The sequence below is a fragment of the Oryzias melastigma genome, linkage group LG18 (genome assembly GCF_002922805.2).
Source record: "Oryzias melastigma strain HK-1 linkage group LG18, ASM292280v2, whole genome shotgun sequence".
Classification (NCBI taxonomy): domain Eukaryota; kingdom Metazoa; phylum Chordata; class Actinopteri; order Beloniformes; family Adrianichthyidae; genus Oryzias; species Oryzias melastigma.
The window spans coordinates 21,807,109-21,819,963 of NC_050529.1; the positions used below are offsets into that span (position 1 = coordinate 21,807,109).

A 12,855-nucleotide genomic window follows, 5' to 3' on the forward strand; every position below is an offset into this window, starting at 1 on the left:
TGTTGTCCAAGGGGGGGGTTGATCAGGCTGGAAGAGGAAGACAGCTGGAAAGATCCTGGAACCATCATGGGCTCAAAACCACAGAACATCAGTGGCTGGACCACAGGGACTATATTAAATAGAGCCAGGGTGATTGCTCACTCCTGATTGGCGACAGCAGTTGCCATAGAAACAGTAACTCAGACCGACTTGGACCAGCCATTGCTTACTAACGTCCAATTGGTGGTATCTGTATTGAATGGCAACTGATTGATTTCATTTTGTTGGAGTATATCATTTTCTATGGGTGACGTCACACTGACTCAGTCCACTTCTCTTATACAGATTACAGGTGTGTCAAGAGTCCCCACTAATCCATCACACCTGTGGAGACAAAAAAGGCCACCAACCAAACATGACCAGGAGAGGGAGACAGACAGACCGACCAATCCCAGACATAAACAGGATAAGGACTACGCCTGTGTTTGTTATAGTGGCAAAGAATACTATAGCTGATATGGAGAACCTGTGCAACAGTTTTTACTACATTAGTACATACCTTCCACTCTGGACTTTCAGTGGTTACTAATAGATTTTTTATTGAATGTGTCAAAGAGTCTGACAAAGACAGTACATCAATCCCAGGAAGAACTGCTTCAAAAAGGAGAAAGTCTTCAGAAGAATTTGGTGAAAATGTGTGAAGATCTTTCTGTTTGCCTCATCAGTTTGCTTTTTGTTTAGCACATTGATTAGTATGATGAGCAGTGATATTTTATTTTAATGGTTGATACTCCCCCAGATTCGGTTCCCACTCTTGAAGTGTCCATGGGCAAGACATTGAACCCCACATTGCTCCTGGTGGTTATAGGTTGGCGCCAGTGTTCAGCCCTGGAGTGTGAATGTGTGGTCATAGGTGAAAGGGGCTGTGACTCCAAAACACTTTAGGCCTTCTAAGAAGATATGCGCCATTGACCATATACTTTGACCATGAGGGGGGACATCAGAATTATTACCCCTAAGTTCAGTGCATGTGGAGTTGGCCTCACATTTCCCCAAACTGAAACATTTCTTGAATTTGAAAAAAATCTGAACACATCCATTCTATTTTGCTATGAACTACAGAACCCCCAGTATGCAAACAATAAATAAATAAAAATGCCTAGATGACAGGGAGGAATGAAATCCTTTCAGAGTGGCTTACAGGCAACTAAGGATGGGACCAAATCCTCCACACGGGGGCAGCACTGTGCAGACACCTAGTAGCTCTGAAGGGAGCAGGACCCTGCAGGTCAACAGTCAAAGGCAACTGTGTCTTTCAGAGGCAGATAGTTCAAAAATGAGCCCTCCAGCTCACGTGTTTGGAAGCAGTTATCAGGTTCAATTCCTGAATCAGGGTCAGTGGACAGCCAGGACCACGAACAGGGGCTATCCCAGGAAAACAGATTAGGACTGAAACCAATCAGGATGGAGAGCCGCAGAGATGCAACAACTTTCTGGCAGAAAACTGGTGGTTTTATCATTTTTGCAAATGTTCTCAAGTCTAAAAATAAATACAATTTGATATGAAGGAAATAACATCAGTTTGCTGTTCTACCTAATGGTGTGCAGTTGTGTTACTTTAGTCGGAAACACAACTTAATTCCTAAAGTTGCCAATTCAGCTTATAGAAAGTGGTTTTATTTATAATCATTTATCACCCTACCGGCCCGTAATCAGAATTTTTATCTGAGTTTCCTGACTCTCTATCGATCACTATTTTAGATTCTGATAGAATTATAATAGTAAGAGATTTTAATATTCATGTCGAGGACTCAAGTGACTGTCTTCTTGAAAACGCATTTGCAGCTTTATTAGAAAATGCTGTTTTCACACAAACGTAAATCACTGTCACAAGCACATCCTGGACCTTGTTTTAACTCATGGAGTTGAGATTAGCCAGCTGAGTGTCCTTCCTCATAACCCCATACTCTCAGATCATTTTCTAATTACTTTTCAGTTTATACAGGAAAATGCTACGTTTCCAATTATTAAGAATTAGCTTAGAAGAACAATATCTGACCATTCTGTGTCTGAATTTAAACTAAATGTAAGTTTCATTCTAAAACACCTTCCCTTAAACTAGTGACCCCTAAGTTGGAAAGAGATAGGTGCCGCTCCAGCCCAGAACACTCTCTGCATGTTTGGAAATATGGCCTCTTAAATTATAAAAAATCCAACCCAATACTATTTAACCTTAATAGCAACAAGAATGGGGAGAAAAATTGGAGCTATTCAGACGTACAGTTTAGAAACAGATTCAAGCTCAGGTGAGGAAAACAACGACGTTTCATTTGTCTGCAAGTGGATGGATCAGAATGGAATGACCATATCAGCTTCAGAGGGTTTTTTTCTAAGTAACAAATACATTCTTCTTCAGACATTTTATCCTCGGCTCCTGATTTATAATGATTAAAAAAAATCAGAAAATGCAATATTAACCTTCATTTTCTTCATCTTCAGAAAAATGCCCAGAGAATGTGTTAAAAACTCAAAAAACACAATTTTCACTAGAGTGGATCTTAAAAACATTATTTTGTTTTAGGAACATTAAAAAAATCTTGTAGAAAAAGGATTCTACATTTTTTCCTCCGACGTGTGAGTTCAGAACTTTAGCTCAAACAGTGAAGACATCTGTGTCCTCAGTTATTTTTGGCTTTCTGTTTTTAGGATAAGAGGTCAGACCTAATGCAATTATTGACTCGGACTCAAGGTCTTGGTGGATAAGCCTGCTGTCTGAGCAGCAGCATGCAGACTGCACGCACGAACTGGAACCTGGTCAGATGAGCTCATCCCACAAACTTTCCCTCCATCATTTGATCGACTCTGGTCAGTTTTAGAAGTTTAAATATTACGGACTGATAAGGCATGTGGAGCCTCATCTCAGATGGACTGGGTGTTCTGGAGTCAGTGTGGAACAGATGTTCAGTCAGATGGGCAAAGTTTTCTCAGAAATTCAAGTCCATTGTGAAGGATCGTGGTAGTTTTTCTTTGAAATGAGTCTAATTTAAAGTGGTTTATCTTCAACTGTTGCTTCTTTCTTCCATTTATCATTGTTGTCTATTTGGAATAATTTATGCAAAACACTTCAGTACCAGGATATCAAATAAAGTATTGGTTTAAACCCATTTGTTAAAGTACCTGAAGTTGATTCATGGGTCCAGATGAACTTTGATGCTAAAAAAAAATCTCTCCACTCATCATGTTCATGATAGACATCTGTGCTCCAGTGGAATGGAGGTCCAGAACGTGGAGATGGACTCTGACCTCCACATCAGCCGCTGGTGCCAACCTCCCCAGGCCATGACCTGACGGTATATAGGAGGACCCGGCCCTGCAGATTGCTGAGTCACGAGTGTTTGAAGACAGCAAAGCAAAGCCAAGTGCATGTGGATCCTGACTTCACTTCAACTCCAACCTGAAGCGAGGACTCCATCAGAGTGATCAGCGGTCCTGGTTCTGCAGATCTCCTGTTCAGGACAAGTTTACAGTCAAATAGAGAAACAAAAGGTTGTCACCTTTGACATGAAGATGCAGCAGAAAAGCACTTTGACAGGACGGAGAGCTGTGGTGGTGATGTGTGCTGTGTTGCTGCTCATGGGTCAGCAGGTGAGTGCACAAACGTCACAGCAAGAACATTTTTGGTCAAATTCTGAGTAACAAGGAGACATTAAAGATTCAGGACTGTGACTTCATATCCACTCACCTACACTTTTGACCGCCAGGTCTGCGCCCGTCCGTCAGCTTCACAAGCTCAGTCGGGTTCTGAGCAGCGAGTCAATGTGGACATTGGACAGCCGGCTCCTGCTCTAAGAAGAAGCACCCGGATGACGCCGCTGTGGAGGATCATGAGCAGCAAACCGTCTGGAGCTTTCTGCCAGAACAACTTTGAGTGTTCCACAGGATTCTGCAGGTAATTCTGCTCTTTGTGGTTTGGGGTTAGCTTAAAAAAGAACACATCTGCGTGGCTGTGCAATCAAAGAACAGACTCATTTGGATTGTTAAGAATGTATTTAAGGGGGAACTCATGTCGGGTTTACACCAGGCGTTCCAAAGCACTCTAAAAGTGTGTTCTTGAACAAGCTTTTAGTATGTGGTGTTCTAACATATTCTCATGCCAAACTAGTCACATATGGACGTTAGATTCTAGCAACTTCTGTGTCACTTTTTGACATTTTGGGTGCCTCCAACTCGTCTCTTTTTGACATGTTGGCTGTTCCCATTAAATCACGGGTCCCCAACCTCAGGGCCATGAACCAGAGCCGGTCCAGTATTGCACACCAGTATCTAAACCCGGTACCAGTACTCTAACCGGACACTGGACCAGATAGAGTACCAGATACAAACCAGTACCGGGTTAAGGTTAGGGTACCGGTACTGGGTTAGGGTGCTGGTATTGGATGCATCCCGAGGACCAGTGCGCTTCTGGTACCACATCCGGCACCAAGGGTTGTGGACCCTTCATTTTAGGAACAGCCAGAACGTCAAAAGATATCGAGTTGGGGACACCCAAAACATCAAAAATCGGCCATAACCAAACATCAACATGTGACAACTTGGGGATGAGAACGTACTGGACAAGTGGGGGAGGGGCTTCTTCTTTTTGTTTTTCTACTGTTTACTAGCTCATGTGCGCCACCTACAGTTCCAAGAGTCAAAATGTCAAAGTGGTGCAAATCCGATGAATCTTGCTCCAGACTTCTTTTTTCACAGCTCTATTCCAAAATATGTAAGACTTGGTATCATCTAGGCTCAAATCACAATTATTCATTTCTACTCCATGATGAATTGTCAAACAGTCCATAAGTCACTACCAAATCCGAGTCCCCAATTGGTCAAAATTTGACCTCACACGTTCAGTAGAACCAGAAAAAAGTCATAGAAACTCGTGTGTGAACTTGAGCATTTTGAACACACAAGCCACTCATATGAGTGTGAATGAAGACTTTTCATTGGAAGTGGTTGCTTGAACACACGTTGAGGACAGAGTGATTGTAGCTTCATGAAGCACCAATGTTTTACAATTAAACAAAAAAAAATTTTTTCAGACTCATTTTAACTTAAAGAATATAAGAGAGCTATATGATATAAGATAAGCTTGTACACAGTTTTTTAGTGTGGTCTTTGTATGTTAAGTACATTAATACATCTTATTGTACTAATAAATGTCTTACTAACACCTCATAAACACATTAATAATGTTTGATAATTGTTAATCCTATAATTGGTTTTACCAATTACCCTCATGTTGAAAGCATTTGACTAAACTCTTGATGTCAGGAGTCCAAATGAGGCTGAAGTCGAGCTCTACACACAGCAAAAATCGTGTCAGTTTTTGTTGCAACTTAGAGAATGTAGAGTTTGAGATGTAGAGTTCCAAAATGTTGGTGGTGAAGACAGCCGTACAGATCGAAGCCCTTTTTATTGCAAATGTACAGCAATACCTCCCATAAAAAAAGCAGTTTGTTCGAGTAGTGTGTTAACAAATGTTTGGGTTTCTGTCCCCCCTCACTCCGACAGTCGACACATTAGAAATAATGGACTGTTACAATCTGAGACAGACTGGCGACCTGTCCAGGGTGTGCCCCGCCTTCGCCCTTCAGTAGCCGGGATAGGCTCCGGCACCCCGCGACCCCGAAAGGGAAGAAGCGGTCAAGAAAATGGATGGATGGATGGACTGTTACAATGGAGGAAACACCAGTAAAATACCAATAAGATAAAAAAACATGTAACTTTGACTTCTGCAACAAAAAAATAACTTTTTTTCATCTACTAATGAAAGATCCATTTGGGCCACACAGGAAACAAACATACTTGTTTTACCCTAAAATTATACTATTTACAAGTTGGTTGTGAAAGGCATCCCATTCATCCAGGAATAGTTCTTTCCACTGAGGTACTATTGTATTAATGCTTTAATTTACAAACATGGAACTGCAGAACTGAGAGGCTAAATGGTGTCTAAATATCCCCCTCATCAACTTGAAAAACCCTTTCTTTAAATATTGTCAGGATCTGGACGCGGACACAAACGCAGGACACAGAATGGCTCAAAAGGAAGTAATTTAATTTTTACAGCGTTGTAGCTGAAAGGCTAGAGGGCTCGTGATTCTCAGAGAAACACACAAGACGATCTGGCAGAGTAGGCAGGAGAAATGCAGACCTAAATAGGAGGGACAAGTACAGGTGCATTCATTAGGAGGATGGAAACCAGGTGGAACAAGTTAACCTAATCACCCCCTGATCCCAATCCCCACAAATATATATTAATATTTTCAGATTACACCACACACATGTTCCGTTCTCGTTCTCTGACCCCACTGTGTTTAGGCGAGAATTTAACTATACAACAACAAAAGAGAAAACTAATCCTAATCCGAGATTGCAACCATTTGTACACTGTCAAAGTGAAATATTCAGTTTTGTCATTTGGTATGATAAAAAAAATTAATGAAATGGCTTTCATCAAATTAAACTTTTGTGTACACTGAAAAAATAAATTTGATTCAAACGTATAAATGTAACAAATTACAAAATTTGTGTTAATTGATTAACTTTTTACAATGTCATTATTTGTTCTTCTTTCTCAAGCAGAATTTTAGATTGTTTGTCAAAGAATCTGATTTTAAAAGTAAAACTTCTTTGTGTCTGCAGGGCAGGACACTGTGCCACCAACCAGCGATCGGAAGCCGTCAAGTCTTAGACTCCGCCGCAGGAGAGGACCTGATGGTTCATCAAAGTGTGTTTTATTAAATAGGTGTATTTATTACAGCTGGTATGACATAAGTTAGGTTTCAGGGAGCACTCTAATGTGCCACAGAACAGGGCAAAAGTCGCTGCTCGGCCTTGGCTTGTTTGGAATAATGTTTGTCCTGATAAAGAGGGTTTGCTGTCTGTCCAGTTCACTGAAGCCACAATGACACTTTGGGATAAAAAAAATGTCTCTTTATCCACATAATGAAACTGGAAAAATGTTGTAGATGCTTTTTTAATAAGATTATTATTTATCTGTAATATAGTAATAAGGAAAAGATTCCTGCTTCAGTTCAATGTTAACTTATTGTAAAGAGAAATTTTCAGATTTAAAAAAATCGACTTTAATTTGAAGCCAGAATTAAGAAGAATGGGCCATTAAAATTAGATGAGAAAGAACCTTGAAAGCAGGAAGCCAAAGGCAAAGAAACTATCACTGTAATTTTAACAGATTGACTCTAAAAAACAGAAATGAAATGTATAGAGATCAAAATTTAAAATGATTTCCTTTGGATTTGATTTTGTTTTGTTAGTAAAGGACCAATTAAGAACCAAAGTTCTCACAAGATCCTACAGAAAGACCAGGAAAAACAAATTATATATAAAAAATAAACTTAGAATCATCTTAATTCAATCGTTGGATGTGCTATCAACTGTTGGAAGAAGAGTGTAAGCAGACAAACACAAAAACACTGGAACACGTGTCACAGAGGATCATTGTGAGCACTTTCTCATCCTTTTACTGTAGACTTTCTTACAGATGAATATTTGCACCATTCTCGCTGCCACTTCCTGTTGTGTCTCTCATATAGATGTTCCAGTGTTTTTATTTTGTCCTTTTCCTGCTCCCTTGTTTTGTCTTATATCAAATGTTCATAGGATTTTTTTTTTTTGCATAGTATTGTGGTTATGAACTTTATTGATAAATTAAACTGAATGAAAATTGAAGGGTGTAACAAAGTGTTTTGTTTTAGTTTGTTTTAGATATTACAGCCAAAGCAGTTTAGGACTGAACAGAATTGCACTTTTAAAATCCAAAATATCTTTGTACTGTGAACTGCTTACTGCGTTACTGACATGTGATGGTCAATAAAAGTTCTGAAAAATGGAATTGAATTTTCCTAATTTCAGTTTTGTTGCTTCTAATTAATGAAGTGCTGACATGATCTGAAATAATAACATTGGGTTGAGTAAAGAACAAAATATTCAGTAAAACAAGAGGCTGTAGTTTTGTGTGAAATATCACACTATGAAAGATAATTGAAAGAAATAACTGTTTTTTCATCATTTGTTTTGTTAGCTGTTACATTTTTAGCAAGTTTATCTTAGTTGCAAAGCAGCTACATCTTTTAACACGTGAGCTTTAAACACTTGTGTTTATTTAGCAGCAGTACTGACCTTCAGACCCAATACATTAATGTCAGTTCAGAGAAGAACTTATGGTCTCTAGTTATTTTTTTTTTTTACTGCAATTATGATCTCACCAATTTCACTGTTATTTTTTTAACAACTATTTATAAACCCACTGTGTTTTGATGATGAAAACATCGATGGTTTATTAAAAAAATACATTTAAATGCTTTTTTTCCCCCTGAAAAAAATGTTCAAACACAATGTATTGTGGTCTATATTCCCCAATCTAGTGAGCATCGATGCACACTGGAGAATTCTGGGGATTCCATTTTGGAATTGTAGATTCGGACAGCACTAAAAAATGGCAAACCCACCATATAGTGATTAACAAAGGAATTCGGACATAGCCTAACATCGCTAAAAAATGGTGCAAAATTGTGCATGCGTTCAAATGAACTGCATACCGTAAATAGCTTTATAGGATTTGTAGCTAGCTAGCTCAGACAGAATGAAAGAAAGAAGCAAAAGTCGCATTTAGAAGGATTTTGCTCAATATTCCATAAATGGAGAGTAAAAAATGAGCATAAGGACCCCCTGCTAGAAACAAATGAAACAATTGCAGCTCTTGTCTAACATCTATTAAAAATGTGGTGTGCAGAAGACCTAGAGTGCCCTTTACCAAATAGTTACTCAGTGGCCTGAACACCTGCTAGAGCTGGAAGAATCTATAAAATCATCAGTCTCCAGGCTACCACCCAGTGGTAGCCTGTATAAGTTAAAAAAGAGTGGGACCTTAACAAGAACTTTGTGGAACACCATGCCTTTTGGAGAACAGAAAAAAAGATAAGAATTAACCCAACTAAAGATGAAGCTTTTTTATTTTTTGGACTTGGCAAAGTGAATCCTGCAGAAATCTGCTGAATCATCTGCTTTTTATGCTTCATGATCTGACCTGCAGGACTGGAGCTGCTGTCTCAAACGTTCAACGAGCTGTGGGAGCTCAAAGGTTCAGTCTTTCTCAATGACAACGGCCAGCCAAGTGTGTGAGGGGTCAGTGCCCTGATGGTCTCTTTCGTTTCTGGCCCCGATTTGAACTTCTGGGAGTGAACAGCTGCTGCATCAAGAGGAATACAGTTGTGCTCACAGTTTAGTGGTTTGGTGAAGCTAATTACTGTCAAAAAATTCTGTTCAACTTTTTTTTAATCCCAATGACAACAGAAACTTCCTGAATTACCCTGTTGAAAAGGGTAAGTTGTTAGGGATACAAAGAAACACCACTAAACAGCTGTGATCCAGGACTCTGAAAAACGGTGGTGTTGATGTTCCAGCATGAACAATAAGGAGGCACCTCAAGAAAAATGGGCTGCCTTGAGATGGCAGAAGAAATCCCTTTTTGCACAAATCCCACAAAATAATTTGCTTAAAGAGACAAACCTCCAAACTTCTAGACCAAAGAAATTTGGAGTGATGAGAAAAAGATTGAACTTTTTTGCCACAAACATAAACGCCACATTCGAAGAGGAGTCAACAAGAGAGCCTGTCATGAAAATAACATTACTCCTACTGTGAAACACGGAGGCAGATCACTGATGGTTTGGGGATGTGTGAGCTACAAAGACAGGAAACAAGATAAATGTAGCACATTATCAAGAGATACTGGTGGAAAACTTGCCCTCTTCAGCTCTGAGGCTGTTCAAGGGACACATTAGACAATTCAATCCAAATACAAGTTCAGCTGTCATAGGTTAAAACAGAACAAGGTGAAGGTTCTGGAGTGGCCATTTCAGTCTCCTGACCTCAATGTTACTGAGCCACTCTGGGAAGATCTCCAACAGGCAGTTCAAGCAAGACAGCCCAAGAATTCAAAGAAACTTGAGGTTTTCTGCCAAGAAAAATGGTCTGCTTTACCATTGGAGAAAATAAAGAACCTCATCCACAACGACCATAAGAGACTTCAATGTCTTACTGATGAAAAAACAGGCAATACAAGGCATTAAGAACTAGGGTATGTCAACTTTTGAAGTTTTCATTATGATTCAAAAAGAGTTGAGACTGTTATTTAACAATAAATGGCTTCCCCCAATCTCTCTGAAAAACAGACTAGAATTTGTCTTTTCTTCCAGCGAAGCTTATGAGCACAACTATACTTTGAGAGCTAAATCAAAGAGCTGTGGTGGTTAGCACTTTCACCACACAGCAAGGGTTCAAATCCCACCTGGGTCATCTCTAAGTGGGTTTTATCTGGCTAACTCCTAGAGTCCATAAACATGTTTCACGTATTAAGCTTTAAATTGTTCTTAAAGCTTTAGTCAATTGCACCAGTTTGGAGGTTGACCCATACAGTTGCTGCAGGTTTTTGAGTTGTCCAAGTCTTTGGAGGATTGTGGGATACATTAACATTTCCACAATACTGAACAAAAACCACGAAGAGTACACGAATGCAGAAAACCATATTTCACCAGGTTTAAAAACAATCTATGTTTGTCGTCTGTGTTCTTGTCGCTCAGGTGAACTTTGCTCATGGTGTGAGGAGCAGACTGGTACCAGCAAACATGTGACCACAGCTTGTATTTGGACAATGACCACAACAAACAAGCAAACTTCAGGCTGTTCATTGTTTCATCAGCGCTGACATGGCACCATGTTCCTGTTCTGTACAGGTCATAAACCACAACCATATGCCCCGCCCCCCATGTGTGACAGAGCATGTCAGTGACAGCAGCATTCTGTGCTGAACATTGGCTGGACTTTTATCAACTCAACCCTTCTAGGAACATGAGATTATCTCATAAACAGTAACTTGTGTTCTTCACCCTCATACTGTGCTTTAATCTAGTGTTTGTCTGTACAGCCGATCAACAAAGCTCTGCTTGATTTTGGGCGACCGTCTTACTCCAAACCTTCTAGCCGCCTTACTGCTGATGTAAAACTGGGTTGAACACGTTGTAGTCCAAGAAGAGAGGCTCAGACATTCTTAGTCACAGAAACTTCCTCCAGTTCTAACAAGGAAAAAGTCACTCCAAGTCACTTCTAGAGTTTGTTCTGGGTCTACTCCAGAACATTCCTCCACTAAGAGAGACATGGAACAAATCATCCAAGAGGTATTCGAGATGCCTGGGCTACCTCAAATGACTTCTATCAATATGGAAGACCATGCACCTACCAAACAGTCAATCTCATGGCCCTCACTTCTCTCAGTCGTGAACAAAACCTCCAAAGAAACGTTAACTCCTCCACTAGAAGCAGGAGGTCTCTACCCACCCCAAGAGGGAAAGTCACAATTTTCTAATCAAGGACTGTACCCTCTGACTTGGAATTATCCTTACAGTTGCTTTACTTCCAACTGTGAACCGCTCCAGTGTATAGATCAAAGGTTCTGGTTTGATGAAGCAAACAGAACATCTCCAAAAAGCAGAGATGAAACCCTGCAGTCCCCAAACCAGACCGGAGCCGACATTTGGCTGCGCCCAGAAATTATGTACAATACATGTCTGAACAGAACCCATGACAGATGCAACCCAAGCAAAGTCTACCATGAACTGAGAAGAGAACAGGTTTGATTTACTGCAGAGAATAGGAATCAAGTTCCAGCTCTGATTGTACAGAGGCTGTGTAGCCCTTTTCATGATATGGACCCAGACTTCATAGTCCCAGAGTACCTTCCATAAAACACTTTAAGAGACAAGATCAAATGGACAATACTGGTAATGATTTGTAGCTATAAATATTACTCACTGTTTTGTCTCGTAATAAGAAAATAATCCATTAAAACATTTTTTTTTCCTCTTTGTTATACAATACCAAACTCATTGTCTGGATGAGTCTGGATAATGACCAAAGTCCCCTCTGGGTTTAAATCTGACTTTCTGGTTGTGATTCTTCAGTCCTGGTTGGTTTATCTACTGACAAGTTTGAGACCGTTGGACTTCTTACAGAAAGTTATCATCCAAAGCACTCTGGTTTCTCACAGGACAAGATCCCTCCCAAACTTATTGGCCACATTTGTCTCAGTGGGCTGTGAAACTCTTGTGTCGACTTTGGTGTCTTCTCTTGGGCGTCCCTCATGGCTCATTTGTAGGCCACTTTTTCTTCTGCTCCATTGTAAGACAATAGTGTCTTACAGTTGTTTTGTCTTGAGGATATCAAAGTCATTAAACTTCAAACATTTAACCTCAGTGACAAAAAGACGAAAGTGATAAATCCCTCTCAGATAAGTTGTTTTTGTTCAGCCAAAATGACTTATTGTAGACTTCTGATATTTCAATTGAGTTCTACAACAAACATGGTGTTTATTATGGAGTGTGGCTGACACAAATAGCCAATAACAAAATACTGCTAGGGGTTGACACCAGTGAGGACGTTTCGCCCTGCCAGATATCATTATCATTGTCCATGTGAGTACTCAAGTATACTAGTAGACCAATGGAGTCACCAGTCAGAGTACTTTCTAGTACCTTTTCTACAGACTCCAAGAATACCAGGAAACCTGTCCTGCTATTTTATCTTCATGAATTGGAACATTTGGGCAAATCACATAGCCTCACAGGCCTTCAGGAAGGCTTTTTGAGCAGAGCAAGATCAGATACTGTAGAAGAAGGACCAGCTATCAGGGTGCCAATCTGGCCCAGGATAGAGCCCCAGATGGTAGACGCTATTCTTTTTCTTTCCAATAGGGGGATTTGAATGACTCAAAGTCTGGCTTATCTGGGACCACTAAGAGCTAAACTCTGCTAC

At 40.0% G+C, this 12,855-nt stretch overlaps 1 protein-coding gene across 1 annotated transcript; it reads left to right on the forward strand.

Moving 5' to 3' along the window:
• Positions 1 to 3,345: 3,345 nt before the first annotated feature.
• leap2 (liver-expressed antimicrobial peptide 2) lies at positions 3,346 to 7,879 on the forward strand. Its single transcript, XM_024288651.2, has 3 exons — positions 3,346 to 3,624; positions 3,741 to 3,928; positions 6,670 to 7,879. Exons 1-3 carry the CDS (start codon positions 3,541 to 3,543, stop codon positions 6,716 to 6,718), a joined length of 321 nt encoding a protein of 106 aa, XP_024144419.1. The 5' UTR covers positions 3,346 to 3,540; the 3' UTR covers positions 6,719 to 7,879.
• The last annotated feature ends 4,976 nt before the right edge of the window (positions 7,880 to 12,855 follow it).

What these genes read in the sequence shown, in the direction of transcription:
- leap2 (XM_024288651.2), top strand. Translation starts at nt 3,541, where the DNA reads ATGAAGATGCAGCAGAAAAGCACTTTGACAGGACGGAGAGCTGTGGTG. An exon ending in TGCTGCTCATGGGTCAGCAG is followed by an intron (nt 3,625 to 3,740) that starts GTGAGTGCACAA and finishes TTTGACCGCCAG; the next exon opens with GTCTGCGCCCGTCCGTCAGC. An exon ending in TGTTCCACAGGATTCTGCAG is followed by an intron (nt 3,929 to 6,669) that starts GTAATTCTGCTC and finishes TTGTGTCTGCAG; the next exon opens with GGCAGGACACTGTGCCACCA.